Here is a 25,657-nt window from a genome sequence, read left to right on the forward strand (position 1 = left end):
AGAAGCTTGCAAAGCTCTCCATTTGGCAAATCTGACCATAATTCTGTTCTCCTGATTCCTGCTTACAAGCAAAAACTCAAGTAGGAAGTACCAGTGACTCGATTAATATGGATGTGGTCCAATGATGTGGATGCAAAGCTACAGGACTGTTTTTCTGCCACAGACTGCAATATGTTCCGGGATTCATCCGATGGCATTGAGGGAGTATACCACATCGGTCACCGGCTTCATCAATAACTGCATTGACGATGTCATCCCCAGTGACCGTACGTACATATCCCAACTAGAAGCCATGGATTTACAGGCAACATCCACACTGAGCTAAAGGCTAGAGCTTCCGTGGCATGGCTTGCAAACTAATACGGATTACAAGCGGAAATACAGCCGCAAGAGCTAAATGCTTTCTATGCTCTCTTCAAGGCAAGCAACACTGAACAATGCATGAGAGCACCAGCTGTTCCGGACGACTGTGTGATCATGCTCTCCGTAGCTGATGTGATTAACACATTTAAACAGGTCAACATTCACAAGGCCGCCGGTCCAGACAGATTACCAAGAGGCGTACTCAGCGCATGGCACCATAGTTCTTTTGCCCAAGAACGCAAAGGTAACCTGCCCCGTAGCACTCACATCTTTTTTAAATTTTACCTTTATTTAACTAGGCAAGTCAGTTAAGAACAAATTCTTATTTTCAATGACAGCCTAGGAACAGTGGGTTAACTGCCTGTTCGGGGGCAGAACGACAGATTTGTACCTTGTCATCTCGGGGATTTGAATTTGCAACCTTCCGGTTACTAGTCCAACACTCTAACCACTAGGCTACCCTGCCGCCCCAGTGGTTGTAGCAATGAAGTGATTTGAAAAGCTGGTCATGGCTCACAAACACCATAACAACCCAACAGATGATGCAATCTATTACACTACATCCCACCTATCCCACCGACAAAATAAATACCTACGTGAGAATGCTGTTCTTTGACTACAGCTCAGTGTTCAACACCATAATGTGCTCAAAGCTCATCACTAAGCTAAGGACCCTGGGACTAAAAACCTCCCTCTGCAACTGGATCCTGGACCACCCCCAGGTGGTAAGGGTAGGCAACAACACATTCGACACACATCCTCAACACGGTGCCCCTCGGGTGCATGCTTAGTTCCCCCCTGTACTCCCTGTTCACGCATGACTGCGTGGCCAAGCACGACTCCAACACCATCATTAAGTTTGCTTACGACAACAGTGGTAGGTCTGATCACCGACAATGATGAGACAGATTACAAACAGGTCAGTGACCTGGCCGTGTGGTATCAGGACAACAACCTCTCCCTCAACATGAGCAAGACAAAATAGCTGATTGCGGACTACAGGAAAGGGGGGGGCCAAGCACACCCCCATTCACATCAACGGGGCTGTAGTGGAGCGGATAGAGAACTTCAAGTTCCATGGCGTCCACATCACTAACAAACTATCATGGTCTAAACACACCAAGACGGTTGTGAAAAAGGAACCACAACACCTATTCCCCCTCAGGAGACTGAAAAGATTTGGCATGGGTACCCAGATCCTCAAAATGTTCGACAGCTGCACCATCTAGAGCATTCCGAGACAAATCTAGGTCCAAAAGGCTCCTTAACAGCTTCTACCCCCAATAAATAAGACTGCTAAACAGTTTATCAAATGGCAACCTGAACAATTTGCAATGACCCCCTTTTTTATGCTGCTTGCGGTTTATCAACTATGCATAGTCCCTTCAACCCTACCTACATGTACATATTTCCTCAACTAACCTATACCCGCACAGATTGATTTGGTACCGGTAACCCCTGTGTACAGCCTCAGTTATTATTGTAATGTATAACTTTTCGTATTTTTCTTAATTTATTTGCTAATATTTCTTACTTTCTTAAAATTCTGAATTGGTTAAGGTCTTGTAAGTAAGCATTTCATGCTAAGGTCTACCTGTTGTATTCAGCACGTGACATACAAATCAGGGAGGAGACAATGAATATCCCTTTGAGCATGGTGAAGTGAACACTTTGGATGGTGTATCAGGACACCCACTCACTTCAAATATACAGACATCCTTCCTAACTAAGTTGCCAGAGAGAAAGGAAACTGCTCAGGGACAGCACCATGAGGCCAATGGTGTCTTTAAAACAGTTAGAGTTTAATGGCTGTGGTAGGATTAAACTGAAGACGTAACAACATTGTAGTTACCCCACAATATTAACCTAAATCATAGTGCAAAGAAGGAAGCCTGTACAGAATAAAAGTATTCCAAAACAAGCATCCTATTTGCAATAAAGCACTAAGTAAAACTGTTTTTAAAAAAGCATTGTGTTTGGGGCAAATCCAACACAACAAAAACATCACTGAGTACCACTCATATATTCAAGCATGGTGGTGGCTCCATCAGGTTATGGGCATGCTCGTCATCGGCAAGGACTAAGGAGTTTTTCAGGATAAACAGAATAGGATTTCTACTGCGCTTAGCTCTAGAGGAAAACCTGGTTCAGTCTGCTTTCCAACAGACACTGGGAGACAAATTCAACTTTCAGCAGGACAATAACCTAAAACACAAAGCCTAATAGAGTTGCTTACCAAGACACTGAATGTGGCCTATTTACAGTTTACTTAAATTGGCTAGAAAATCTATGGCAAAACTTGAAAATGGCTGTCTAGCAATGATCAACAACCAACTTGACAGAGCTTGAATAATTTTTGTAATAATATCCAAATATTGAACAATCCAGTTGTGCAAAGCTCTTCGAGATTTACCCAGAAAGAGTCACAACATAATTGACTCAGGGGGTGTGAATACTTAGAAATATATAATTTTCAATAAATTTGTCAATTTATTGGGACATGTTTTCACTTTGTCATTATGGGGTATTGTGTGGAGATGGATGAGAACAAATCAATTTTTAAATTTAGGCTGTAACACAACAAAATGTGGACTAAATCAAGGGGTATGAATATTTTCTGAAGGCACTGTATATTGTCGCTGTCAGATTAAAACATTATCACTCAAAATGTGATTTAAAATGTAAAGGTTTTACAAGAATTTATACTATTGGTTCCCTTTTATGTCTGCAAAACCAATGAAATGTATAAAAAATAGCTTGTCTTCAAAACTAAGTCCATTGGCTCTCAAAGTTGTTAGTCAAACCCTGTATCTCCACCACGGCTCTTGAAGTGCACGTCTTCACTCCAAAGGAGATTTTTGTTGGTGGGTTCAGAGGTAAATTGCACTTTAATTACCTTCTGCCTTTGTAATATTATATATTTCATGGAGTAAGATAAGTATTTCTCAGATATACTTGTGCTGTTGAATTTTTTTTTTGAGGGTGAGTGCAAATGAAATGGCTAGGCAGATAACTAGCTAGCTAGCCCGTTTGCTTTGGCTAACCCAAAATCTAACAATGTTTAATCTCCTGTTTTTAGCTCCCTATATTATCTCTGCTTGTTGGCCAAATTAACTAGCCACCTTGTCTCATTGGCATAAAGAGTGACCTGATGGAGAATGGGGCAAGAAAATACCTTTCAAAGTGGAAAGGGGAGGTTTAGAAGAGAATGTGGATGGTAAATACTACCTTGGCAAGAAAAAGATGATTAAGTTGACTATGGCATTTGATATATGCACTGTGTGATTATTCCTTACATAATTCTGACCTAAATACTAACTTCGATGTTTAATTCCAGGTCGGCACAATGCATCACCGGGGGCAAACTACCTGCCCTCCAGGACACCTACAACACCCGATTTCACAGGAAGGCCATCAAGATCATCAAGGACAACAACCACCCGAGCCACTGCCTGTTCACCCTGCTATCATCCAGAAGGAGAGGTCAGTACAGGTGCATCAAAGCAGGGACCGAGAGACTGAAAAACAGCTTCTCTCAAGGCCATCAGACTGTTAAACAGCCACCACTAACATTGAGTGGCTGCTGCCAACACACTGACACTGACTCAACTCCAGCCACTTTAATAATGGGAATTGATGTAAAAATGTATCACTAGCCACTTTAAACTATGCCACTTTATGTTTATATACCCTACATTACTCATCTCATATGTCAGCATCGCCTACACATGGACCCAGACTGGGTCTCATATGTATATACAGTACTCTATACCATCTACTGCATCTTGCCTATGCCGTTCTGTACTACCCTATGCCGTTCTGTACCATCACTCATGCATATATCTTTATGTACATATTCTTTATCCCTTTACACTTGTGTGTATAAGGTAGTAGTTGTGGAATTGTTAGGTTAGATTACTCGTTGGTTATTACTGCATTGTCAGAACTAGAAGCACAAGCATTTCACTACACTCGCATTAACATCTGCTAACCATGTGTTTGTGACGAATCAAATTTGATAAGAACTTACTTGCATTCCTAAGATAGCATCTGGTGAACATCATGACGATGCAATTATGTGAAAGCTGCGCCCTAACCAGTCTGACATGATAAACGTCTCATAGAATGACATCAATGAGGGCAATCCAGTGTTTGACTTGGGCAGGAGCTCACCGGAGCGGAGTACGGCACCTCAAATGTTCTACTGCTTGAGGTCCTGTTACTCTTATAACATATTAGCTGAAAAGTATTGCGGAGCTCCTGCACCTAAATGTAAACAGTACCGGCACAAAAATGAGTACAGGCACCTATTTCGGTCTAAGTCAAGCGCTGGGGCAATCGACCAAATTATGAACGAATAAGATCTAGGACAGGAACAGGACACATCCACGTTAAGACAGGTGTGCATTCTCAAACACACGTATGTGTGTGAACATGTTCTCAAACAGACAAACACTTTGTGGTCCATTCCATACCGATTCCCATCTCCATGGAAACCCACATCAAGACGTGTGGGCTGAAGCTTCATGCCACCCGATCAGCAGACAGCAGTGCATGTAGCTACATCATTCCACAGTAGATCAAACTGTCCCAGCCTCTCCACAAACAGTAGAAAAATCAACATGGCTATGTCTCAAATGGCACACTATTTCATTTATAGTGCACTACATTTGACCAGGGTGAATAGGGCCATTTGGGATGCATACTATGTTACCTCAGAGCCATAGATATACAGAGTTCAACACATGACCCTCCACGATGTTGGCAGCACCATGTCTCCCAGTAAAATAACTATAACATGCACACAGTGAATGAGAGAGCACTCACATGCCAGTGTTCTTGATGATGCGTCCTGTGTCCATCTTCTGTCCAATGCCGTGGACCACAAAGACTATGTGTGTGGTCTGGGGGGGCTTGTCCTCCAAGGAGGCCTCCTCCACATAGCCCCGGTGGAGCCGTGTACCACTGCTAGAGGCTACAGAGGGGACAGGGGATGGAGACAGGGTGAACAGGCAGTGGAGAGGGGGACAGTGTCAGGAAAATATCAACATACTGGGTGGCTGCACATTGCCCAACAAATGCCAACAATGTTTCGCTCATCAGCGTTTGTTCACTTGTGTTCAACATTGGTAAAGTCTTGATTAAGGCTTGATAGACTCAAACCGTGAAATTACATTTCACAGAGGCCACAATGAAATGACCACACAACATGCATACAGTTATGGTGATGAACATCCTAGGCCATCCTATATCTGAAAGTAGCAATAAGGTGACTGAGTTTACATTTTACATTTACATTTACGTCATTTAGCAGACGCTCTTATCCAGAGCGACTTACAAATTGGTGCGTTCACCTTAAGACATCCAGTGGAACAGCCACTTTACAATAGTAAAGTACAGAGGCAGTAGGATACTGGAAGCCTCCCGCTGTGTCTGTGGCTCAGGCTGCATGCGTGGCTGTCTTCCTATGCTAACACTACTCTTCACCAGGGTTCTCAAACTATTTGGTGTCGGGACTCTCTTTTGTGATAGTAAATTCATCAGGGACCCCCTCATAATCAGAACACAACTAGAGTGAGATTTCTTTTTTAAATAACATACAAGGAGTTTTACTATGACGTCGGCAGTGCATGGCCGGACAAACCAAGTCTCGGCCCTGGGATCGAACAATTTAAAAGGCCCACATTTTGTCATGGGGCAGAGAGTTTTTGTTGTTGCAGCTTTAAAGCTAATATCCTGCAATTCTACACATTTTGCCACAAGGCAGAGAGAAAACATTGCAGTTTTAAAGCTTAAAATTGTAGTGCATTTATGAAGAAAAAATATATACATTTTTTGTCCATTAAAATCACATCAAATTGATCAGAAATACAGTGTAGACATTAAATGTTGTAAATTACTATTGTAGCTGGAAACGGCTGATTTTTTTATGTAATATCTACAGAGGCCCATTACCAGCAACCATCATGCCGGTGTTCCAATGGCACGTTGTGTTAGCTTATCCAAGTTCATATTTTTAAAAGGCTAATTGATCATTAGAAAACCATTTTGCAATTATGTTAGCATAGCTGAAAACTGTTGTTCTGTTTAAAGAAGCAATAAAACTGGCCTTCTTTCGACTACCGTAATTTCCGGACTATAAGCCGCTACTTTATTCCCACACTTTGAACCTCGCGGTTTATACAATGACGGGGCTAATTTATGGATTTTTCCCGCTTTCACAAGATTCATGCCGCCAAAAAACTGAGCACCGTCACATAATGTGACGTAAATCGAGCGCGCTCAAACTTCCCATCATTCTGATTACGGTAGTAATTTTGTCACCCTCATCATGGCAAAGACACGGAGAAATGCATATGATGCAGCTTTCAAGTTGAAGGCGATCGATCTGGCTGTTGGAAAAGGAAATAGACCTGCTGCATGGGAGCTTGGCCTTAATGAGTAGATTATAAGACTTTGTAAACAGCAGCGTGAGGAACTGACTCAGTGCAAAAAGACAACAAACCTTTCAGAGGGAAGAAAAGCAGATGGCCCAAAGTATTTGCAGCCACTCGACATCAGTGTAAATCGTGCATTTAAGGTGGTGCTCCGTGTTCAGTGGGAGGCTTGGATGACAAGTGGGGAGAAATCCTTATGGTCAAGTCTGCCAGTGGGTCCTGACAGCGTGGAGCATTGTCAAAAAATCCACTATCATCAATGGGTTTCGAAAGGCTGGACTGCTGCGTGTTGAAGGGGCAGCATGAGCTCAGCGGGGTATTTGCCTCCGGATGAAAGTCACGAGAGCGACAATGAAAACGATCCAACATCGGATGAAGCAATTCTGAGGCTATTCAACTCCGACACCGAAGGAGATGACTTCAGTGGTTTCAGTGCACAGGAGGAGGAAGATAGTGACCAATGACTTTACTGGTAGGCTACTGTTTAATATTTATTACAAGCTGTGTTTCGTTAAAGCCTATTTATTTTTGTTACAAGCCGTGTTTCGTTAAAGCCTATTTATTTTTGTTACAAGCCGTGTTTCGTTTAAAGGCTGTGTAAAGTTCATTTGTTTCAATGTACCGGTAGGCACCTGCGGCTTATAGACATGTGCGGCTTATTTATGTACAAAATACATATTTTTTAATAATTCAGTGGGTGCGGTTTATATTCGGGTGCGCTTAATAGTCCAGCAATTACGGTAGTTGAGTATCTGGAGCATCAGCATTTGTGGGTTCGATTACAGGCTCAAAATGGCCAGAAACAAAGAACGTTTCTGAAACTCGTCAGTCTATTCTTGTTCTGAGAAATGAAGGCTATTCCATGCGAGAAATAGCCAAGAAACAGAAGAGCTCGTACAATGCTGTGTACTACTCCCTTCACAGAACAAAGCAAACTGGCCCTAACCAGAATGGAGAGAGTGGGAGCACAACGGTGCACAACTGAGCAAGAGGACAAGTACATTAGTGTCTAGTTTGAGAAATTTCCTCCTACAACAGGACAATGACCCAAAGCACAGCTCCAAACAATGCAAGAACTATTTAGGGAAGAAGCAGTCAGCTGGTATTCTGTCTATAATGAAGTGGCCAGCACAGTCACCCGATCTCAACTCTATTGAGCTGTTGTGGGAAGGGCCCATCAAGCCAATCCAACTTGCGGGAGGTGCTTCAGGAGGCATGGGGTGAAATCTCTTCAGATTGACAACAAGAATGCCAAAGGTCTGCAAGGCTGTAATTGCTACAAATGGAGGATTCTTTGACAAAAGCAAAATTTGAAGGACACATTGACTTTTTCAATTAAAAATAATTATTTATAACCTTGTCAACATGTTGACTATGTTTACTATTAATTTTGCAACTACTTCATGTATATTTTCATGGAAAACAAGGATATTTCTAAGTGACCCCAAACTTTTGATATATATAACAGTCAAAAGTTTCAGAATACCTAAATTTTTCCAGTTTTTATTGAAATTCACAGTTTAATGTACTCTGAAAGCATAGAACAAATAAACAATTGGAGACAAAACATAAATAATGGAATTGTTCTGTTTATCAAAATGTAAATCTACTTTCGACTCAAAGTAGCCACCTTTTGCAGACATAACAGCCAAACACACACATAGCATTCTTTCTACAATGGAAATCAAATATTGTTTAGAAAGTTCTCCCCAACACTGTTGAAGATGTTACCACAAAACGTGTGCACTTGTAGGTTGCTGCTTTGCTTTCACCCTTCTGTCCAGTGCATCCCAAACCAGCTCGATGGGGTTTAAGTCTGGAGACTGTGCTGGCCATTCCATGATTTGTAGCCTACCGTCTTGTAATTTTCATACAAGGTAGTTCTGACATACCTCCAGGCTGTTTTGGGTTACTTCTTGCTGTAGGATGAACCCCTGACTTGGCATACACCAGAGGGTATTGCATGGCACTGCAAAATGCTGTGGTAGTTGTTTTGGTTCAGGGTGCCACTTATTCTGTTCAAGTCGCCGACTCTGGATCCAGCAAAAGACCATCACGTTTCCTCCTCCATGTTTGACAGTTGATGTAACACACTGAGGAACCATTCTTTCGCCTACTCTACAGCGTACAAAAACCCTGCGTGATGAACTGAAGATGTCAAATTTTGCTTAATCGGTCCATAAGATCTTCTTCCAGTCTTCAGTAGTCCACTGGTGATACTTCATGGCCCAGTCAAGCCTCTTTTTCTTATTTTGCCATCTTAGCAATGGCTTTCTTCCTGCCACTCGACCTGTCAAACCTGCAGCTTGAAGTCTTCTCTTCACAGTTGAAACGGAGACTTGCTTACTTCAACCAGTGTTAAGCTGTGCTTGAAGCGGTTGTCCTGTGAGCCACCTATCTCAGAAACTTGTCTTCTGATTCTGTTGTGGTTTTGGGTCTGCTATCTCTCTTCCGGTCAGAGTTTCCTCCAGTTTCCAAGTGCCTTTTGATGGTCTAGGAAATTGTACTCACTGACACCTTGGCTTCTTTGCAATTTCTCTAAAGGAAAGATCCACACTTTTAAGGATTATAATTGTCTGTCTGTCTTCCTTCCTTCCTTTTTTATGATAGCAATATACTACTTCCTGTAGTACAATACTGTCAAAATAATGAGGATGTAGTAACAGTCTGTCTGTATAAAATCAGTGTTGGAACAGAGGGTTTTGTAAGTAATCAACAAAAATTGGGACACCTGCAGGAATTGTTAGAATCAACTTTCAAGGCTTAATTTAATTCATTGCTGCAGAACAGCTGTAAGTTGTTAAACCATTGTTTGTTCCCTGAAAATTGCTTTTTCTTTTTTTTTTACATTATTTTTCAGTAACTGAAACTTTTTTTTAAACCTCTGGCAGTTTACCGCTTACCTTTGTACCATTTCAGGTTATTCACTGGACTTGAATTGCTTAAATTTCAATAAAAACTGGAATAATGGGGGTGTTCTAAAACTTTTGACCGATAGTGTATATAAATAGGGGAAATACTTAAAGTATTGGGTACTGTGGATACCAATATCCATTAGCCTCCCAGGCCCATGTTGCCCAGGGTTAAAAACATACATTGTAGAATAATATTTTATTGTATTACACCATCTAAACTTTTTCCACAGATCCCTTGTCCCTTTCATTTTTGATCTGGCCACGGACCCCTACAGTACCTTCAGGGGTCCGCTGACCCCACTTTGAGAACACCTGCTCTACACAATAGGCAAATAGGATGAGCTGCTTGCTGGCTGGTAGTGGGTTTGTGTGTCAGAGGAGATTGAGAACTCATGCCAGATCCACATCTTCACTCGACTTGATATTGGGGTGGGGAAGGGGAGGAAGGGTTCAACAGAAGAGTGAGCTGTCAGTCAGTGACCTCTAACCTTTGGAGAAGCCCAGTTTCTGGGTGACAGTGCGGGCGATCTTGGAGGTGGTGGCATCGCTGTAGAGGTAGACCTCGTCCACACTGTGCCAGTCCACGTGGGTCCGACTCAATTTCAAACTGTGGACAGCTACAGAGGAAGAAGAGAGGGATGGAGAAGTAGGAAAGGGAGGAAGGGGCAAAATGGAGGGATGGAAAAATTAGAAAGCAAGGAAGGGGGGAACGAGATGTGAGAGCAAGCAGAAAAAGGACAAGAGGAACAATGAACAAATGCAGGGGGAAAGACAAAATACACTCATCAAAATTGTGATTACAAATTCCTCATGGTACAACTCAACAAGGGGAAAGTTTGGTGTAGTCTAGTGCTCGATCAAATACACCCTAGGGCATTGATCTGCAGAGGGTCACTAGAGAACCAGAAAAGTACATATTGAAGAAGCACAAAGGTTCACAAAGTCTGCATATTTCAACTGTTACCCGCCCATTGATTGCTTGGGTGTCATTGAATGTGTACAGTAGATTATGTGAAATAATATTGTACCACACAATTCCCAATTGGGTCTCCATGGTAAGCTTGATCACCAATGTGGATGGGCTACACTCAGATTATGATCTGCACAGAGGACTAGATTAGATTTCAGCCTCATTATTTTAGCGGGCAACAGCAACAGGGCAAGTAAGAGTGAAAACATGAACGATAAATGAAAACCGGTTGACTGGGTTGAGCTGGTCACATTGAGGTTTTATTGCCACAGATTCACTGTATGGTACAGTAGTTGAAGAGGTGACCGGGTACTTTGGTATTGGTCCAGACCGAACCCTGGGGTGCATAGAGACAATCAGGAGGGATTAAAAGGACAGTGTTAAAATGTCCAGGACAAAAGGATTCCTAGAAGAGGTGGACATTAAAAGACGTCCTCCAGCGTTTGTTTTTACTTGTACTGTTGAAAAGTGATATCCCAAGTACAAATACAGTAAAGTACACATACTAAAGGGTTAAACAAATATCAAAAGTTTGGACACCTACTCATTCAAGGGTTTTTCTTTTTACTATTTCCTACATTGTAGAATAATACAATGTAGCGGCAGGTAGCCTAGTGGTTAGAGCTTTGGACTAGTAACCCGAAAGGTTGCAAGATCGAATCCCCGAGCTGACAAGGTAAAAATCTGTTGTTCTGCCCCTGAACCAGCAGTTACCCCACTGTTCCTAGGCCGTCATTGAAAATAAGAATGTGTTCTTAACTGACTTGCCTAGTTAAATAAAAGGTTAAAGAAATACATAAAAAATATGAAGTAACATACGGAATCAGGTAGTAACCAAAAAAGTTAACATATCAAAGTAGTCATCCTTTGCCTTGACAGCTTTGACATTCTCTCAACCAGCTTCATGAGGTAGTCATCTAGAATGCATTTAAATTAAAAGGAGTACCTTGTTAAATGCGTTTGAGCCAATCAGTTGTGCTGTGACAAGGTAGGGGTGGCATACAGAAGATTTGGTAAAAGACCAAGTCCATATTATGGCAAGAACAGCTCAAATAAGCAAAGAGAAACAACAGTCCATCATTACTTTAAGACATGAAGTTCAGTCAATCTGGAACATTTCAAGAACTTTGAAAGTGTAGTCCCAAAAACCATCAAGTGCTATGATGAAACTAGCTTCTCATGAGGACCACCACAGGAAAGGAAGACCCAGCGTTACCTCTGTTGCAGAGGAAGTTCATTAGAGTTAACTGCACCTCAGATTTCAGCCCAAATAAATGTGTCTCCTACTTGAACTCTGAAGCATCTCAACATCAACTGTTCAGAGGAGACTGCGTGACTCAAGCCTTCATGGTCGAATTACTGCAAAGAAACTACTACTAAAGGACACCAATAATAAGAAGAGACTTGCTTAGGCCAAGAAACACAAGCAATGGACATTAGACCAGTGAAAATGTGTCCTTTGGTCCAATGAGTCCAAATGTGAGGTTTTTGGGTCCAACCGCTGTGTCTTTGTGAGACGCGGAGCAGGTGAACGGATGATCTCCACGTGTGGTTCCCACCGTGAAGCATGGAGGAGGAGGTGAACGGATGATCTCCACGTGTGGTTCCCACCGTGAAGCATGGAGGTGTGATGGTGCTTTGCTGGTGACAGAGTCAGTGATTTATTTAGAATTTAAAAGCACATCTTCACTATTATTCTACAATGGAGAACATAGTAAAAAAATAAAGGAAAACCCTTGAATGAGTAGGTGTGTCCAAACTTTTGACTGGAACTGTATGTTTTGGGCAAAATAGTATTTGTATTTTTTTATGCAAGTCTGGAGTGCTTTGTACTTGCGCAGGACTAATCATGTGTGAGTGAGAGAGCGAGAGCGAGCGAGACTTAGCATGGGAGGGGGGGCACTTAGCATGAGCATCACAACGGTATCACACTCTGTCCAGAGCGCTCGCTTCCTCAGATCGTGTCCAGATTACTGCTGGTGCATTAGCTTGTTAATGCTCTGAAAACACTCAGCAGGTGTTCAGAAAACTCTTAACTAATGCAGTACAATCTACAGAGTAGGGGACATCAAAGCCTTCAATCACCTTCTTCCCTTCCTTCCCCCTCTTTCTCTCCTTCTTTCCACCTCCTAATTGGAGGCATCTGAGAAGTGTTGTAGAACCACCAGCGGGGAATAGAACAGTGTCTTTGTGAGAGTCACGTGGAGGGGTAAAGCAGGACGTCCCTGTTCTAATCTCATCAGCGCAGTGAGGATTGAGGAGCAGTCATGGATGCTCCAGTTGATCAGTCTCCATTCAGGGCCCCTCAGGGGCCTGATGATCCAAAATGGCTTAATGGAATGACAAGCAGGAGCTCAGGGCTTAACCCATGGAGAAGAAGCTGTGTTAGATGGCAGACCGCATGGAATTGGTTTCCATTTAGGAGAGGTAACCCATTGGGGCTTAAGAGAGGAGGGATGTGTAGAAGGGATGGGACTGAATCCCAACCAAGCAGCTTTAGACAAAGTAAAAAGAAAACTCTTTCCAGTCGATGGTCATAAGAATCTATTGCTTTGGAAGACCTGAGGGTAAAGATTTGTCAGTATTGCAGAACTTTTCACCGGGTTAGAGTAGCATGTTTTCATTTATCATTGGAAATCACGTGGGATAACAAGCATGCTTCACAACAAGTATCACACCAAGGTTGGAATCAATTCCACTTAAATTCAGCCAAATCAGGTGGTGAATTTATATGGAATTGACAACCAGCACTATACCACACTACTGTACATCATCTTACTACAGTACTCTACAGAAGCGGTGGCGTGCAGCAGGGATAGAATGATCTGTTCTAATGATCAGAGAAGTACAGTAGGGAAAGACAATCTCACCATTTAGCTTACACCTACTCTGAGTCCACTGTAAAACGGGATGTCTTGAGGAGGCAGCAGGTACTCAGTCTTACCCATTAGCCAGCCATAGGAATAAACAAATCATGGCTGACTGGGTGGGGAATGGGGAACGTGCTCATGTTGCCAAATGAGAAGGGAAATGAGATGGACAAGCTTCCCAGAGACAACATCCTGTTTTACAGGGGAGCCCAGGGCAGAGCAGACAAGCCAGCGAGGGGAAGAGGGGGAGGCCTGGATCAAAGCACACCAGAGGATCTAACAGTCAGCCACAGAGAGGTTAAGAGGTTTACATGGGAGGCTTTCCAACTATGCCCCGGAGAGCAAGAGAGGACGAGGGAAGAGGGAGAAAAAGTTGTAGATAGATTTAGAGACCGTGTGAGAGACCAAGAGCTAGAACTATAGTGAAAGAGGTAAGATAGATAGATTCCCTGAGATAGGGAATTATGCCACTAAAGCAAGGCAAAGCTCCTTTCCTCAAATTAATTACTGTTATGTTTTAACAGTGTTATTGTTAGGATGCTAGCTCAGAGCAGTATTGTCTCTTAATTGGCATGGGAGAATTAGTGTGACAATTACAGGATACGCCAAACTAGGGTCTGCCAAACATCTTAGATATGTTCCTGAAGGGTTCCACATCATGTAGAGAGCCACAGAGGGAGTACTACGATCAATGCTAGGACACTAGGGTCACATTCATTAACCACAAGATGGTAGAGAATGTTTTGTGCCTGCTGAATGCAACCCAGTCCTGAATTAGATTGGCCCTAGGGCAGGGGTCAGCAACAGTCGGCCAAAACTGGCCCGCGAGTGATCTTTTTTTGGCCCCCCCAAAGCTCTTTATAAAAAGGGGGGATTAGTCAAAAAAGTCAAAAGACAAAATCGACAAATTCAGATAAAAAAGTGTTTAATTTGGAAATCTGTTCCCATGTACTCCTACGAATAAAAAGAGACATGATCATGTCAATGTAATCAAGGTATGAAATTCTTATTTTTTGGACTTAGTTGGTGTGCAGTGTACAAAATTATTATAATTATTTTGTGGCCTCCCGACCACCCCCGACAAAAATTGTCACTGAATCTAGTTGCTAACCCCTGCCCACGGTGCTGCAGATATTGCTGGCAATAGGAGTCTGCACTAAAGGAGCAGTTATTCCATCCATTGAGGCAATGCTGGAGCTTATAGTGCAGCCTGCAGAGCAGTGTGCTATGTGGGCCTGAATGGTGCCTCTGTTGCCTCTAAATGAGAGCTTTGTTCATTCTCTTCAGAGCTGTGGTGGTGATACGGGAGGTTCATTAAGATGTGATCAAGCCGCTAGAGGGAAGGGGAGGCGGAGAAGGGCAGGCTTTTTGGAGAACCAGCTTATTGAGCTCAGATCCTTCGTTTTCCTATTTGGATTTAGAGAGACTGGAAAGATGTTACTAGCTAACTGACTCTCCGCTCTACCACCACTAACAAACAGACCGGAGCAAGACTTGCAGGTATCATCCAAAAGTCCAGAGAGCAGCAGCAGTAACAGTGACATACTCTGGAACACAGGAAGGGGGGCATTGTAATGACTAGGCCCAATATAAACTAAAGGAGTGAGAAGCCGTCTAATCTAGAGACCAGTTCTACTAGAGCGGGTTGGGTTGTCTAACTGGACTTAGTTCTAGGGAGAGCTCAAAGGGGTGAGCGAAGATCTAGTTCAATCAAGACCTAAGATCTAGAGGAGAGAGGGAGCAAAGCAGATATAATGTAGGAGATAAAAAAGGCTGACGTTACAGTACCTGAGCAGCGTTTGCGCTTGAGACATTTAGTTGTAGCACTCGGTTGATATCCACTCCATTTGAAAAGAAAGGGGAGGTAGAAAGGGGGCAGGTGGGAGAGAACTAACAACCAAGAGAGAGTGAGTGAAGGACATGACTTTGGTGTTTTGTCACAGAGGGCTACCCACTGCAATCACTGTTAGACTGGAGGGCGTTTGTCAAGCAGCGCTGGTATCAGGTAGACACCCTGGGTCTTGTGTGGGTGTATAGTACAGCTGTTGGTTAGAAGCTGTTGACTAGTATTCACATCAGAAAATGTCACAGAAATGTGCATTAGTTCAAATGTGATTAAAAAAATAACGAGGAAAAGTTTGAAGCGTATAGCCTAACCATTAATACATTTTGTTAAATTTCATTAGCTTCATTCAACTGACAAGCAAAGTTATTAATTTGAATACAACCTGTCCATATGAACATGGCTCTTCATTGTGGTGACTTAATTAACATGTCAATATTTGCTGTTGCACACAATCTTGAGCTGAGAGGGAACATTAAAACCCATTTGCAGCGCTGTTTGACATATGCCCAAGATGACTGAGGTAGCAAATGAACCTTATTCTTGTTTTACTGCCTTTAGGGCACTCACGTGTGGACTATATCATGTGCTGGTAATGAAAAGATAGTTTTGTATAAAATCATTTTAAAACATGACAATTATGACTGTTTGCCTCCGACAAAATGGTTGGTCAATGGAGGCTACATGACAATGATATACGACATAACATATTCAGAGTGATAAGAGGGATACATGGTTGTATAGTACTTTCAGCCAGATAGCTGTCATTCATCTTGTCAAACAGGTTGAGTACAAATTGCAAAACAACATTCTAACATCAAATTTAAAAGTATTTTCCTGAAAAAATGTTGGAGGGCTATCAAAGTAAAAGCCAGACTTAACAGCGTAATATTTTAAGAGGATTTCACAACGATCCAAAAGTGAGTGGGCCGCCTACAGAGAAGTTTCTTAGAAGTAGCCCGCCTTACAGCTTTTTCCCCTCTTGCTCATGTTTAGTCTAAAAAACAAAAGAGCTAAATTATTTTAGTGGGTTAGAAAAACTTCAGGAAAGGATAATCCATTCCTGAGAACAGAGGCGTGAACCATTTCTGAGATCAGAGAGGAGGACGTTGCCCTCTAAGATATGTCCTAAAGTCCAAGCAACTGCTCACTCCTTCCCACACACTGGCCATACAGTAAGTCTCACTCTCTCTCACAGCTATCAAGCAACCAGGGTTTCATTTAGAGAAATGTCCTTCCATTAGACCATTGTGTCAGACTTGATATCATCACATAGACTATGGCTGCAGTCAGACTGTGCAGTGATAAGGACATTGGGAATCAGTCTAAGCCCTGACCTAAAAGGACCAGTCACCACTGTCTCACTGACTCAGATAACATGACCTAGGCCTTGCCCTGTGACAGAGCTGTTTGTGGACCTTTGTGGGCCTTAGCTGATTGAACTGGGTTTATGTTTAAAGAGTGTTAGTCAAAATGAGGGTGCTCCTATTAAACCAGAAGAACCCTGAGCTGGGAGCTCATCTGGCCATAAAGGTATTATGCTGTGCTGTGACTGCTTTCATATTTCACATTTACTCACAGCTATAAATAGGCTGTGATCGGTCCAACAAGAACACCCAGGCAAGCAAGTTGTCAAGGGGGAGTTGTATTTGGATAATAATAAGCCTTTAGGATAACGTTGGTGTACTGGAATGTAAATAGTATCATAATCAGTCAAGCAGAATAACTATAGGTGTGGATATGGTATTGAGATGTCTCCTATCCTTTCAGGCATTTGATTACCAAATGAATGTGGATCTCCATTCTGGACAGGGCTATAATTGTACCATTTGAGCAGAGGTTAGGACCAAGAGATCAGACTTGCAAATGAGAGCAGTGCTTTCCTCAGCTGGGCTGAAACCTGCTGATTGTACAAGTGTTGTCAGGACAGGCTGAGAGAGCAAAGAGCGAGAGAGACCAAGAGAGACAGGGGGAGAGAGAGATTGACAAATAAAAGAGAGAGACAGTTAGAGAGGGAGAGAAAGATTGTTATATAGAAAGAGAGAAACGCCACCCTCAGAGTGTCTGGAGACAGACATGAATCGGCTGATCCATCTGGGACCACATCACAACAGTGGCTGGAAACAAATAGGCTTTATCCTGCTTAACAACTTACTGTCTGGGGCTGTCCTGCTTTATGAAGTATATTACTGTATCATTTCAATTACTACTAATGCAGCACTAATATATCTGACTTGTTTTCTGAACTGAAGTTGGCTTGTGTGGCCGTGATTAAATGCTAATCTTGGGTTTAGGGTTTCAATGCGGTACATTTCTGGATGTTGACAATTGGAGACAAAACGGCAGTGTTATGGAGTATAGATTACATTTTGACATGGCCTGCACTGAGCTTGTTTTGGTCTACATCTTGAATCAAAAGGTCCATTGGTGTGGACTTCTCGGTTTGAGAGAGAGCACCATAAACCTCTCAAAAGGAATGACATTCCAAATGTCATATTGGTTAAGAGCTCGTCTACTCCACTGGGAGCTTTGGATTTAATTGGCCAGGGAAAAGACCAACACAACAGAATGCTACAGTATCTGGTCAAGCACATCACATCCATGCTATTCTCCATCAAGAGTATCCAGCCATCCACCCACATAGCGACATACAGCCTGAGGTATTCAGCCTTCAAATAAACATAAAAATGCATTACACTACTAAACTGTGTGTCTAAAACTCTTATGATTAAAAAAAGTGTATTTTGAATGATAGGCCTTCTAGCTATTGAAAGCTTAGAGAATAAGTATGCTAAATGTAAAATGTCAGTGTGCCATGACGATTGTCCTGGGTTGTAGACGAGAGCCGTGACTAGTGGTAGAGGGAAAACATCTATAGTTACATAGAGATATTACTTGTGAGAATATATCGTATCGCTTTGACAATATCGCAATATCATTTATTTTGCTAGTTGGATGTACCTGCAGCCTATTCACTAACTGCAGTATTTTTCCTTCATAGCTTGTTGTTCATCTTTTTAAATAGGGTGACAATTTGTTTTCAGCACTTTTATTTCAATGACGGATCAAACCTTGTTTTCTCATGGCTCTCTCTTGTCCCTCTACAGCAGACATGTGGTGAGCAATATGTTTGGAACACTGAATCACAAAATCACAGTACCGAATCACAATACCTATCGTATCGGCACCAAAGTATCCTAATAATATCGTATTGAGGTCCCTGGCAATTCCCAGCCCTAGCTGTGACATGACATTATGTGATGTTCTGGCCTGTGTGTGTGTTGTTGACATATGACCCTGTGTGCCTGTGGGGCTTTGCTTGCTGTGACGCTCCAGGAGCCTGACGGACTGAAGTACACCCCACCGTCATGAGCCCTGGCCCAGCCTCCAGCCAGCCACAATGCAAATCTCTCTAGTGATTCAAACGCCTTCAAAACACATCCGTATGATAGATTCTCACATCAGTACACAGTCCCTTCACATACCCGCATCCCTCTGTTGCCATCACCCACCACAGACATATATACACAGTACACACATATCCACCAGGGATTCTTCCATAATCAGCCTACCTAAGTGATACACAGCCAGTGCATCTTTAAACAGGTCTGACAAACAAAAGGTGTAATGTGTCCACAGCCAAAAAGATGTCACATAAAGCTTACTCAGGTCTCCTAAAACCTGACAGGGGAGCCATCAGGGGGCCTCTTGCTATTAACACCCTGCTCCTTAGATTATGGAATCACAGTGAGAGGGTCATGGAGCCCCAATGGGACTTTTCAGTCACAATGCATGGAGCAACTCTGTGCATGTGTGTGCGAGCGACTGAGCATACAGGCCTGCCCTACAGAATCAAAAATGTTTTTGCCAAATGACGGTTTCTGTACAACAAACACTCTCATAGTGATACTTTGTACTTTCTTCCTCTGAGGAACTTCCAAGCCAGGCTAGCAAGTAAGACAGACTCTCTGTATTCTGTGAACCAGCCTATTGCCAGCTTCAGTAGCTGCTGAAATCGGTAAACCCGCCACAGTATAGCTGCCATGTGGGCCACCATCTGTGGCAACTGTCAATTTCCATCCTCAAATTAGACGACAGTGGCGTTTGCATTATGATGATCTCATGCCTACATAACATGCCTGCGAGCCGCAACACTTGCTTTCTGCTCCATTAGTCTTGGAGCTGGGTGCTGGGTTTCAGCGTGAGAAAGAGGGAGAGGGTTGAGGGAGAACAATGGGTGGAGGAGAGGAAAGGAGAGCGGGAGAGAAGGAGAGAGGGTAATGCAGTATTGTGAACTGGGTAACAGGTACACTCTCCCGCTTTATTAGCTGGGTGCTCTGCCATATATGACAAAGACTTCAAATATAATACCAAGTTCAAAAACATTGGGAAATGGCATAACTCCAAAATGTTGGGGGGTTTTCATTTTCATTCACTTTTCGTCCAGGCAGGCTAACATGTTTTCGGAAGTTATGCCTTGATCAGAGCATCCGATTCAGTAAGCTACTGTATATGGTACAATAGACTCTCTGTCATTTTCAAGACATTGACTTTTGCAGAATGTGTTAACAAATAACTTTGAAGTGAATCCTTGAATGAATTCATAAAATAATGTGGTGAAGCGTTAGAACAGTTTTGTATTCTCTCAAAGAGGTGACTCATAATGGAAATGATGGGATGTGGCAGTGCTTTCAAAGGGGGGCTTGGAAAGGGCTGGGTTGTGGGTGCCTACGTGAAAGTGACACAACCGTTGCCGTAATCCTGATCCCATTTCAAACACACTGATTATGACTTGTGTCCTCTGTGTGTGTTGATATTTGTGTACGTGTGAGAAAGAGAGGGATAGATAGAGAGTGAGAGAAAGAGGGGGGGTAGTAAAAACAAGGGAAATTCGGACAAGTGGAGACATTTGGCTTTATGTTTACAAGTCGGGTTAGAATTACAGTTAGTGTTAGGTTGAAGGGAAAATAGAATTGTGAATGGGAATCAATTCTTTGGTCCCCACATGGATTAGTAGAGAGCGAGTGGCCTCTGTCTTCCCACCAGTTCATGTCTGTGATTAAATTTGAGTGGCGTAGCTAGTACCGTGCAGGCGCTTGAGAGAACATTGCATTGGCAATAAGGCAACCTCCAGTAGCCAGCCAGTCTACTCATGACTATATATACAGTCCCCTATTGCTCCTGAAGGGCGAGACTGTCCTTGTATGAATGAACAGACTGTACTGTTGGACGCATTCAGAACAGGTCTGAAATAGAGGCTAGATCAGGGACCCATTCAAGGACTAAACTTATGTTGATTAACACTGAGTCAGAGCAAGTCATGATCATTCACAATGGGAGGTTAATCACTGTGCAAACACTGTTATGGTCCAATTCAGAGTGCCACACACTGAGGAGATGGCGCTGGCCTTGGTTGGTAGGAAAGCAGCACTTATTCTCAGTTCGAGATAGAAGTTGTCTTCAAGCTTAGCATTGAAGTGTCAGATTATTTCTCACACAGATACAGCACACACACCAACACTGGTGGCATTTTCCCTTACACACACAGAGGCAAACATAAAGGTGACATTCTCCTTCTCCCTCGCTTTCCCTCTCTCACACACATACACACAATCTCTCCTGGTGACACACTGATTTAATACCTCTGGTATCGAAAGTCATTCACACACACATTCATCACAGAAGGAGCAGCCATTTCACAGGGCTGAAGACTGTGCATTCAGGAGGGAATTGCTGACTGAAAGATTCCATTTGTCACTTGTTTTCTGAGTGCACCAACAAGCTATTCCTGAAACAAATTGCTGTCTGAGCCTTGCATGAGAAATACACTTTTACCTATAATACACTCTGGGCTAACAAAATACAATCAACATCCTCATAAAGACAATCTGGTATGTTTCCCCTTTCTGGTCTACAGGGAGATCCTGATAGCTAATACGTTATGGTTTATGAGTCCCAACAACACTTTTCAGTTGCTGATAAGGTGGGCAAAGGTGGGTGATATTTTTAATGGAGTCCATAACTAACCCAGACACCATCTACAGAGAACCCCATTTGACAGCTGCTACCACACTACATGATCTAGAAGTTCTCTATAGATAAGTACCTTGGTGGAATTATAGTCAGGTTAGTAGTGATTGCCCTGGCAGAACGTTGCAGATTAAAATTGTGAGAGAGCATGGCTACAGCACTGGTATCCAACCCTGGTCCTGGAGAACAAGCCGATTCAGCTAATCAACAAATCATCAAGACGTGGTTAGTGAAATCAAGCGTTTCAGTTCTGCTCTGGACCAAAAGCTTGCCCAGACTATAGCTCTCCAGGACCAGGGTTGGAGACAACCAGTATTCAGTCTTTAGAATAATGCATTATATACTTGATATAAGCCTACACTTGATAAATATTTATTTAGGCTTAAACCATATCTCCACACAAGCCCTGGTGTTGTCTCACCATCTTTGCTGTCGACTGTTTTGGCCACCACAGAGTCAGAGTCGAAGCTGTCCTGCATTTGCTGCCCAAGGAAACGGGTCAAGTGCTCCACCTCAATGAGGTCACTCTCCTCCTCCTCCAATGGGAGCCAGGTGCCGTCGATGAACCACTGGCCCCTCATGACAGGAATGCTCTCCTGCTCTGAGGGTGGGAGAGAGAATGGAGCAGGGGGAAGTTAGAGAGATTTACAAAGCATTCCTTTTTCCCCCTTTTCTTTTCAAGGTTCCCCTTGATTGTTTGCGGGGAACAAAACGCTAGATAATAGACAAAAATTGGTAACGTAGCATGAGCCAGCAGGTAACAACTATGTGTGTGTATGTGGTGCTGACACCAAATGCAAATACATCTAGGTAGTTGCTTTGTGAAGGCTGCAATGACAGGTAGGCCTAATTAGGCACCCTATAAAGCTAGGCATTGGCAATCTCAGTGGAGTGTGGAGGGAGGCAAAGTTGATTACAGAACTGATTAGTTTAGAATTAGTAGTCGTTGGTGAGAGCATGACCACAACACTTAATTCTGTAATGTGTGTTTTTCTATCTAATGGCACGGAGCTTGGGTGTGACTGTTCCTACAAACAGGTAGTAACCAACACACACCATCTATAGTAAATAGCAGCAAAGACAAAAAAAAAGCTCTTACGGAAATCACTTTTACAGTAGCCTACATTTGTATTCAGCTTTAATTTATAATTGGATGTGGTACAGAGAGTACAGATGTAGGATAATGAAAATACCAATGGACCCTTAGAAATGTCTTACTCAACAAAACAGACTCTAGTGAGAAGATATAGGCCTAAGCTAGCTAATGCATGTCAAACAGTGATATTACAGGCCCAAACATAGTCAGAGCCTCAAACTGACTACAACATCTAGCTGGAAGATCCTAGTAAACCAACTGTCACTTAGTGTTGCCTCAGGCGAACTCAGCGAGATATTTCATTTTCCCTAAAGGGATGCATGGCTATCTCGCTGGCTTGCTCAAGTAATCCAGGGCTCTATAGCAACCAGCTATACCACCATGGCTGACTCTTTTGAAAATCTCCATGAATTAGTTGGCACAGTCCAGATACATTCATTGGAGGCAGTGCCCGGGATGGTGGCTAGACTAATAATAGGCCACTTTTGTGGGTTTGTGATAAGTAGCACAAATAAACTTTGGCTTCATTAGGTTGCTTAAAGGCAATGTACTAGTCAAAAGTTGACACACCTACTCATTCAAGGGTTTTTCTTTATTTTTACTATTTTATACATTGTAGAATAATAGTGAAGACATCAACACTATGAAATAACACATATGGAATCATGTAGTAAGCAAAAAAGTGTTGAACAAATCCAAATATATTTGTTATTTTAGATTCTTCAAAGTAACTACCCTTTGCCTTGACGACAATGCATTTCATTTAACAGGTGTGTGTTGTTTAAAGTTAATTTGTGGAATTTCTTTCCTTCTTAATGCGTTGGAGCCAATCGGATGTGTAGTGACATGGTAGGGGTGGTCCAAATTTGCGATAATCCGTTCACCTACTCTGCGTCTCACAAAGACACAGCAGTTGGAACCAAAAATATCAAATTTGGACCACCCCTACCATGTCACAACCGATTGGCTCAAACGCATTAAGGAGGAAAGAAATTCCACAAATTAACTTTTAACATGGCACGCCTGTTAATTGAAGCGCATTCCTGGTGACTACCTCATGAAGCTGGCTGAGAGAATGCCAAGTGTGCAAAGCTGTCAGGCAAAGGGTAGATACTTTTAATAATCTCAAATATAAATATATTTTGATTTGTTTAACACTTTTTGTTGGTTACTTTGATTCCATGTGTTATTGCATAGTGTTGATGTCTTCATTATTATTCTACAATGTAGAAAATAGTAAATATAAAGAAATCTTGGAATGAGGTGGTGTCAAACTTTTGACTGGTACTGTATATATTTTTTAACTTTACTGTGCTTACTGTATTTGTACTTGGGATATCACTTTTGACAGGTACTGTATGTGGCCTATATTTGTACATTAAAGCATATTGTAGACAGACAGATTGCGTAGTAGGCACGAATGAGAGATGGTGACACCATGCCATCTCTGATCTCGTGCATGTATACAAGGTAATCTCTGTAGTGACCTGGTAGTGATTTGTCCATGCAGTCTGCAGCCTCTCATTGGAGAGATACGCAGCAGGAATTAAGACCAGAGATTATGGGCACCACTCAACATCTGGCACTGATGCGTTTGCTTGCCAGTGGCAGATGAATAGCACTTGGCAACATGGGTTGACGACTAAAATACTTTCAAGCGTAACCCTCTTGCACACATTGGTTTGCAAGCAAACATACATATACAGGAATGCTGGGTATATAAGGAGGAAAGAGAATGCTTCCTATTGATACTTACGATTCCAATACACAGGATAGCATTCTCTGTCTTTGACATCCACCTCATACAGCCCACCCCTGACACATACAGCCTCTACGTTGATGTTTATTGAATCAAGGTCTCTTTCGTCTGAGGAGTCCGTTCTCTCCATCGAACCCCTGTCCCTATTCACCGTAGTTCTCGGCGCCGGCACTGGTCCAGCTCGCTCGACTCCGTTCGACCCCCCAGTTGTCGCTTCCACCCCGCCTGCATTATCTTCATCGTACGCTTCATCCATTCCCAAAGAACCCTGGCGCTTGGTCGTTCCAGGGTTCAGTTCGCAGAAATTACGAAACATGACCTCAACTTTCAAAGAGTCGTGTCCAATGAAAGGCTTCCACGTTTTTTTGTCCTCTTTGTAAAACCACCGCACTTCTTCGGGTCCCAATTCTGTGACAACCTCGTTATACCGGTTCCTTGAACTACTGCTCCGAGTCCTCTTTCTGCTTTCCAACACCGGGGTGGCGTTCCGGTCATTTTCACTGAAGGCCAGAGAACCGGTGTCTAGGTAGGCTGCGGGAGGACTCCGGTTGTTGTGACAGCCGGGGTAAGGTTCCTCTAGGCCCAGTATCATACAGTCCGGAGGAATCCGGTGGCGGCCTCGCAGCAGCGGCATGTGCCTGTCCAGACCTGGCTGAACCGAGTGCATCCCCGCCAGCATTGTTTCGCCAATAGGCTCTTCATAGCAGCATACAAATACATCTTTTTCCAAGTCCCAGTCTCTGTTGTTGTTGCCGACTGACGAGACCCTATTCTCATGGCTCTGTGGAGAGCTGCTTAGCAAAGACGTTTTATTTGTGAAACTGCTCGACATAACTATTGAGCAAGCTATCTTGTCATTAGCTCGGTAGCTAACCGGCCGACCCGGCCTAGCTATGTTTTGCTATGCAGCAACTACTGGCAATCCGTCGTATGTTTGACGAGGTAAAACTAGATATTTTATTAATTGACAATAAATAAACTAGCCCTAGCCAGCTTCCATCCGAGAAACCTGCTATTCTCTCTTCGGCACAACCACCTGACCTACACCAAATATTTTATAACTAAACCCTACACCTTCTGCAGCGGTACACAGCCCCTTTCCTGCTGGAATCGGTCACAGAATCCGCTTGGTTCAGTTTAATATTGATACAGTTCTGTAACAAGTTGATATCTCTTTCTTTCCTGCGAGTAGAATTGCAGATTATTTCGTGTCTAAACAACTCGCCGGCTAGCATGGAGACAGAAGCGCGTGCGTCAACTAGATCTCTCTCCCCGTGACAGCTGACGCACGTATCACAAGATTCCTACGCCCAGATGTGAACGCGCACGTAGAATGTACGCGAACCTTCTTCTTCTTCTTCTTCTTCGATTTCA

At 42.8% G+C, this 25,657-nt stretch overlaps 1 protein-coding gene across 2 annotated transcripts in view; it reads right to left on the reverse strand.

The window, feature by feature from the left end:
* Positions 1 to 25,572, reverse strand: part of ddhd1a (DDHD domain containing 1a) — a 44,705-nt gene extending 19,133 nt beyond the window's left edge. Inside the window, exons 1-5 of one of the 2 annotated variants that reach the window (XM_029687886.2) lie at positions 24,281 to 25,572; positions 21,850 to 22,029; positions 15,344 to 15,445; positions 10,204 to 10,332; positions 5,191 to 5,338 (exon numbers count right to left, since the gene is read on the reverse strand). In XM_029687886.2, coding sequence (XP_029543746.1) covers positions 5,191 to 5,338; positions 10,204 to 10,332; positions 15,344 to 15,445; positions 21,850 to 22,029; positions 24,281 to 25,115 — 1,394 coding nt within the window. In that variant the 5' untranslated portion in view covers positions 25,116 to 25,572. The remainder of the gene's footprint in view (positions 1 to 5,190; positions 5,339 to 10,203; positions 10,333 to 15,343; positions 15,446 to 21,849; positions 22,030 to 24,280) is intronic. The other variant, XM_029687887.2, reaches the window with a different exon arrangement.
* Positions 25,573 to 25,657: the final 85 nt, after the last annotated feature.

This window comes from Oncorhynchus nerka, linkage group LG18, assembly GCF_034236695.1.
Source record: "Oncorhynchus nerka isolate Pitt River linkage group LG18, Oner_Uvic_2.0, whole genome shotgun sequence".
In the NCBI taxonomy this organism is placed as follows: Eukaryota; Metazoa; Chordata; class Actinopteri; order Salmoniformes; family Salmonidae; genus Oncorhynchus; species Oncorhynchus nerka.